Raw genomic sequence first — 7,190 nt, 5'->3', positions numbered from 1 at the left:
TTTATTTTGATGTATTAATATTAAAAATAATTTTTTAAAATATGATTTTTATATATTTAATAAATTAAAAAATACTTATTAATATAGAATTAGTGACTATATAATATAGAATGAGTTGTCAAGTGCTCGTATAATAACTGAGCCTTACCATTTTCCTCTTCCTTTCCAAATCCACTCTACTTGGCTCTTGCCTCCATGTTTAGAACAGCAACTTTCCTTGATTCGTCTAATCTCTTCGAGAAGCAAGGGGACAACCCAAACCATAGAAATTGTCCACTTCGAAGAAAGTCTACGAAGAATGAAATGTCCTCCATACGTATACCAATACCCTCTACATCCACCATGGATTTCCACGCTTCTAAAATACTAATAATATCACGTAAATTATTATTAAACGTTTGTTTGAAAATATAGTTAATTATATATTTTTAAAATTTAATTTTTTATATATATTTTAATTATTTTGATGGGTTAATATTAAAAATACATTTTAAAAAATAACTGCAGACTGTGAATGAACAAAATTTTACTAACATATCCATCCCATGAACTCTTCCGTTAACCCCACCCTTTCCTGGTGTTAAGGGTCATCTGTCTAATAAGTGAAAGTCTTTTCTATTCCCATGAAGAAAAAAGATCTTACTGTATTTTGTCTGGCCTTGTACTATATAAGGAAGCCAAGTAGTCTCCACTTTATAGTATCATACGTTCTGTTTTAGTGGGATCGTAGCCACTTTTGCTGCTTTTGTACAAGAAAAGAGTATCTTCAGTTCTATACCAATGGCAGCACGTTGTCTTCTCTTGGCATCCCTTGTTCTCTCTTGCTCTCTACTGCCTTGCTATGTAGCTCTTCTCTTCTCCTCTCTGCAAAAAACTCTTGCAGTCACGGCTTCACCAACATCAGGACAAGGTAACGCAACCCGAAGAACTGTCTTCTTCTTTGCTCTTTCTGTTTTGCAACTCCTCAGTTCTCACAGCCCATCTTCTTTGTCTGTCTGATTTAGATAAACAGCCATGGAACACCATCTTGTAGGTTTTATTAATTAACAAGGTCAGATTTTGACAGCGTTTACGCGTTTGATGGCCGCGTGCTCTATTGGATATTCATCATGTCAAATATTAAGAAAAAATAATAATAAAACTTCGAAATATATATATTGTTGGGTTTGTGGAGTTCATAATTGGGTTTCCTTTTAAAATCATAATCCACGAGTTTATGTATGTTCTTAAAATTACTCTTTTTTTTCCTTGTTTTTTCTTGAAGTTTATCGTTTTTTTCTTATCCTAATCATGATAATAAATAACGGGATTATTAGTGGTATACCGATTGCTAATGATATCTTACTTCTTCCTTATGATGGTAGAGGGAAGAGTGATTATTAATTGATAATAAAACTGAATACTGGTTATTTAGTAAAAAAATAATCTTTTAAACTATAAATTAATATGTATTTGTACTTGACACATACTAGTCTAGGAATCGTACTCATTATAAATAAATTTGCAGTGTTGAAAGGTGGTCTAGACAAGATCACAGTGACATGGGGGCTCAACCAAACCCTCGCAGCAGGGACCGACTCGACCTACAAGACGATCAAGGTCAAACTATGCTACGCGCCCATGAGCCAAGTAGACCGCGCCTGGAGAAAAACTGTAGACCGCATAAAGAAGGACAGGACTTGCCAGCATAAGATCGTCGCCAGGCCTTACAACTCTGCCAACAAGACCTTCCAATCCCTCGAGTGGACTGTTCAACGTGACGTGCCCACTGCCACGTACTTCATACGTGCCTATGCCTATAACGCCGATGAGAGCGAGGTGGCTTACGGCCAAACAACAGATGCACACAAAACCACAAATCTGTTTCAAGTGGAATCAATCACCGGCCGCCACATGGCAATGGATGTTTGCTCAGTTTGCTTTAGCGTCTTCTCTGTTGTGTCCTTGCTTGTTTTCTTCTATATCGAGAAGAGAAAGTGAATAAGAGTGAAGTGAATAGGGCAGCAGATATCGTATCAGACAATAAGCCCGTGTAGTCTTGCATAAGAAGTGGGTGCCATGTTTTATTTTCTTAAATTTGTTTTGAGCTTTTTATATTGTCTTGAACTCGTAGGAAATCTGGACTTCGTTGTGGGGAAACAAGGAAAAGAAAGTGCTTTATTATGAAAAACTGAGCAACTGATATCTGAAATGGATGGTTTGAGTCAGCTGGGTTATTTTATCTTGACAAGTCCTTCAGATTTTTTATAGCTGTAAGAGAACCATTGACTTCCAATTCATTTCCAGAAAGATTAAAAAATAAAAATAAAATACAGCAGCATAAAGAAAGAATGACAACATGATCATGACAGCTTAGCATAATTTTGAAGATCAAGCAGACAAGACAAAATGTAGGGTGGACCAAAAATAACAAAGCGTCACGATGAAGATGTGGACGATGGTGATCACATTTTCTATCTGCACGCAATGAAACATCTCTGGCATCATCCAAAATATTACTCCATTTATTCTGGTAATACCTCCAACAAGTCTGGAGATGACAAAGGAAGTTGAGTTCTGAAAATAAGCACCAATGGTGTAAACAACAGGCATGCGCGATCATGACAAATAAACATAAACAAATGAGAACAAGCAACAGAGACCCATCAAGAGTAAGCCATCCCCTAATCGCAAATGTGTAGGGTATTCAATCTTGGACATTGATAGCAATCAATAGTTGCATCCATACCTCTTTTGGAAGGAGAAAGGCACAACACAATTGCCGAGTTGAGTTTAATGATGAGCTCTTCCATGGCTTGTTAATTAATTTATTTATTCCAATGCGGATAATATAATGTACAAATGAATGGCAGTTTAACCAAATAAAATGTTAAACTTACAAGTCAGGTTAAGGATTAAAACACATTTCGGTGCTCTGAATCCTATCGGTGCCAAAAAGCAGTAGCCTGTCGTCATAAACATCAATGTGTCCGTATGCATCTCTGTCAGGAGGACACTCTAGGGCTGCTTCAAAGGACCTGTGGTGTACTCCATGGGAATCAACTGAATACCCACCTTTGTGATCATGTCCAGAAAGGCAAGCCTTGACACAATTGTACAGGTGGATTACGTTCATTACTTCATCATAGTTCCAAAGAAGTGCTTCTTGAGATGAGGCACAAAGATCCAAAGGCAGATGACAACAAACGATCACTTTCTGCTTCAGCTTTGTTGCATCCTGAAGGATGCCATCTAACCATTCAAGTTGCTCTCTCCCAACAGCTCCATTGAACATTACAAACCTCCTATCAAGGCCCAGCAATCCTGATGGGCTGTTTTTATCTGAATTTGGGTTCTTCTTTTCGAGAAATTCTAATGCTTGTAAAGTTTTAGAATGACCTTGTGGCCATCCAATTGCACTGATATCATAGCCATCCAGCACGACGATTCTGTATTCTGGACTAGGTGAAAAATCATAGTAGGCAAGGCCATTCAGACCTTGAATCTTCAAGAGTGGTAGTAATTTGTCACGGGGAAGATTGTAGAGACAGTGATTGCCAATCAAGTGATAAACAGGACCATTGATTTTCTGGAATTCATTATTTACTTTCTTTACAGCATCTAGAGATTGGCCTGGAGGACATTTCCCATCCACAATATCCCCAAAGTTGATCACAAAGTTAAGATTCTGGTGGTTATTCCACTTTTGTACTGCCCTTTGCAATACATGGATGCTATGTCGATAATACCGGGGAACACCAAGGAATGAATGGCCATCAGGAATATCAGCATACTGGACATCAGAGATTACACCAAATGAAAAAAGAGGTCGCTTCCCAGGTGGACTTACCAATCCATTTATTGACCCCATTGCATCCCCAGCACAGATACCCTGTCAGAGGAAAAGATGATAGATCATCAGCCAAGGTCTTCCAAGTAATTGATTAAGAGAGAATGGAATCAGTATGGGAAAGGAGGAATCTCATAGTAAATGTTCTACTCATCAGGTTTTTGGTGTATGTGTTTTCCACAGGATCAAAAAGGATCAACTGACACAGACTGAGAATATATTTTGGGCAGGTGGTCAACCATGAATTATATAATCCAACCATCAAATCAAGTGGTATATGCTTATCCTATCCATGAACTTTCATGATGGATTTACAAGGAAAAAAACATGTTTAATACATAATGAGAGCTAATTCTATTCCTAAAGGAATTCTCAAAGGTAAAGAAGCAAAAGAATTGAATCATCATAGCTGTATATACAAAAACCAGTATAGCTAAAGCACGTTCAACATGACTTGAGTCCAACATTGTGATCATTGTAAGAGAATTCAGGATGTCACAGACAATAGAGATGTAGGTGATCTTTTACTTGATATTTTTTTTCCTTCTGTGGGTCATTAGAACTCAAAAGAAAAAACTTATACAGAACCAGACAACACTCTTGAATCTTGCAAAAATTAGCAATGCAGACTGCTGTTTTAAAGGTTTTTAGGTATGCAGAATCAAAAACTAAAAAAACCACATGTCCAGAACATATAAAAACTAATTTGTCAAATCATTTTTCCAGTGCCAAAGGAAAATATGATTACATAGTCAAAGTTTTATATAAACATACTATCCAGAGAAACAGTATGATGGCAAATATTATAGAATCAATAATAATCTGATCAAGGAATTTTCTATCCTGCATGGATTTTCTAGAGATACATCATAGTATTAGAAATCAATTCCATTGGATATAAAATGTCATATGCCTAAAAATCTAAAACACAAAATTGGGTATGCATTTAGCTCTTTTTTTTTCTTTGAAGGGTATTCAAATGCTTAAATCAGGAATAAAGGACCATTATATCCCTCAGGAAAAGCTACATGTTTTTATTGGAAATGCAAAAATGCACCCTGCGAACACAATTTGATGACCTCTCATACAACTAAATGGTTCTCAAATAATTTACTCTAATTGAGAGTAATAAAAAGTTCCAGTAGAGGAAAAACTGCTGATTAACTTGTAATTTTATACCACAAGCCCACACATTATTAACTACACACATTACAGCAAGCACTCTCTTTTTACTAACGTCTGAACAGAAGCCAAATATGGTATGATCAATATCTTGTAAACTAAACTAAATCCTGTTCACAGTTCTCAAATATTGAATAAATAGAATCTAGAGGATTATATACATGTACACAACTAATGATAATACCGTAGAATTTGTGCTTAAAGAAAAACAGGCACCACAACCACACACCCCCTAAGCCTAACCATAAGATGAATAGTGAGAAATAAACAGATGAAGGAGATTGGACCTTTGAACTAGAGGAGCCAGTTATGAGTCACTGAACTATGCATAATGCAGGATTTAACACCAGTAGATACATAAAATAATACAGTATTAACTGCAAGGAATCCATATGAAACCACTGAATTGATCCTCTAACTAAGGCTACTACCCAATGCAAGTTTTCTTAGAAGAAATTTGCAGGTTTTACGATTAAGGCCACTAATTAAACAAACAATTTTCACATTCTTTAATTTTCTTTCATCTTTCTTCAAACAGAGCCTGAGTGAAAATTATGAGCAATAACAGCAGTTAAGGACAAATTGAAAGTTTCGCCCAGACTACCTGATCCTAGATTACCTGATCCAACACACACTAAAATGTATAATATCTAGCTGCATGCTCGATAGCAATCAGACAGACAGAGATGTCGACATTAATGACAAAGTGTTTGAATGGAATTAATGACATAAGAGCTGAACTGCACCAAGACTCTAATCAAATAAAAAACCCATTCTTTGTCAATACCAAAAGGAATCAAGAGCAGATTTGGGACTCACATATGATGCTATTTCCATTAAAATTCTAACCATCCATACCAAAAAAACCAAAAAAAAATCATAAATTAATAACAATTACGCCATAATATGTTCGACATGATCCATTATAAACAGCATCCACCGACTTAAGATAAATAAACCCAGAATTTAATGTTGCTTACGCTATTCACCATAGCAGTAATTAATGAGAAAAACCAAAATTCTTTCGATAATTATGAGAGCCCAGAAATCACCATAGCAGTAATTAATGAGAAAAACCGATAATTATGAGAGCCCAGAAGCAGTACTGGCTTCCTGTTTCATCAAAGTAAACAAAACTCAAAAAAAAAAATTCACAGAAAGTCAAGAACATATACATTCATTCATAGATAGATTAAAAAAAAACTAAAAGGAAAGAAATATGACGTTGTTGGTTGCTTACGTTTGTTTGTCGATGACAGAGACAGACAGATACAGAGCAGTGATGGAACGAGGAAGGTTAGTTTGTTTGGAACGACAAGTCACAACACAGTGTTCTAGTTGGATTTGGACATGAAGTCTCAGGTTTGTTTGGAAAAGGGCGGTGACCTTGCTGTGGTTGCTTGGATTAATTTGACCGACAATTGTGAATTGTGATTTGTGATTTTAATATTTTAATTTTTATCTGCGTTCCTGCCAAGACAAACCTAGTGTATGACTGATTTATAAATGTCATTCACACATAAACAATTCATTTATCATAATCATAGCATCACTTTAAAACAAGGTTGTCTGGAATGTTTTAATTTCAAAGTGTTTACACATGTCGGGCTTATATATTCAACAAATAAAATTTAAATTTAAAATAAAGTAATTATATCTTATATAATACAAAAATCATGCCAAATAAATATAATTTTAAAATGTAAAATATTTTTAAATAATTAAGATTAAATAAATCCTTAACTTAAAATAATTCAACTTAAATAAAATATCAAAATATTATAAAAGTAAAATGTTTTAACATAAATATTTTTAATATAAAGTTAAGTAAATGTTATTAAAGCTAATAGAATCTAAAACATCCCTTATTTTACTTAAATATAAAGTTAACAACATGAATATAAACCATATATATTAGTGATGAATCTAATTTAAAAAAATTAATATCATTGTTAATAAAAATAGTACTAATAATTTTTAATATTATTATTAATATTATTGCTATTGAAAATAGTAATAAAAATGAGTTTTTTATACATGGGTGGTTTAATTAATTAAATTGAACCAAGTTCAATTTGATTTAATTACTTTTCAATACTGAAACAGAACACGTGGAATGAAATCATAACATTCTAACCTAAATTTAGCCAAAAAAATTTGAAACGGGTCGAAATTTAAA

The 7,190-nt window shown here is 34.4% G+C and overlaps 2 protein-coding genes across 5 annotated transcripts; one reads left to right on the top strand and one right to left on the bottom strand.

Moving 5' to 3' along the window:
* Positions 1-556: 556 nt before the first annotated feature.
* Positions 557-2,207, top strand: LOC105136718 (high-affinity nitrate transporter 3.1-like). The gene is made up of 2 exons (XM_011042161.1): positions 557-910; positions 1,508-2,207. The coding sequence occupies exons 1-2, from the start codon at positions 781-783 to the stop codon at positions 1,978-1,980; spliced, it is 603 nt and encodes a 200-aa protein (XP_011040463.1). The 5' UTR covers positions 557-780; the 3' UTR covers positions 1,981-2,207.
* A 33-nt stretch (positions 2,208-2,240) lies between these two features.
* Positions 2,241-6,461, bottom strand: LOC105136717 (manganese-dependent ADP-ribose/CDP-alcohol diphosphatase-like). 4 transcript variants are annotated; one of them, XM_011042159.1, is made up of 5 exons: positions 6,252-6,461; positions 6,089-6,124; positions 5,992-6,025; positions 2,880-3,871; positions 2,241-2,556 (listed from the first exon to the last, which is right to left on the bottom strand). In XM_011042159.1, exons 3-4 carry the CDS (start codon positions 6,001-6,003, stop codon positions 2,888-2,890), a joined length of 996 nt encoding a protein of 331 aa, XP_011040461.1. In that variant the 5' UTR covers positions 6,004-6,025; positions 6,089-6,124; positions 6,252-6,461; the 3' UTR covers positions 2,241-2,556; positions 2,880-2,887. The 4 variants fall into 4 exon arrangements, with proteins under 4 accessions (XP_011040461.1, XP_011040459.1, XP_011040460.1 ...); XM_011042157.1 differs by lacking the exon at positions 2,241-2,556 and having other exon boundaries at positions 2,666-3,871; positions 6,252-6,460; XM_011042158.1 differs by lacking the exon at positions 2,241-2,556 and having other exon boundaries at positions 2,666-3,871; positions 5,992-6,059; positions 6,112-6,124; positions 6,252-6,460.
* Positions 6,462-7,190: the final 729 nt, after the last annotated feature.

The sequence above is a fragment of the Populus euphratica genome, unplaced genomic scaffold (assembly GCF_000495115.2).
Source record: "Populus euphratica unplaced genomic scaffold, PopEup_1.0 scaffold60.1, whole genome shotgun sequence".
Classification (NCBI taxonomy): domain Eukaryota; kingdom Viridiplantae; phylum Streptophyta; class Magnoliopsida; order Malpighiales; family Salicaceae; genus Populus; species Populus euphratica.
Note: the sequence above shows the minus strand (reverse complement) of the source record. Positions and strands in the feature narration are given on the sequence as shown.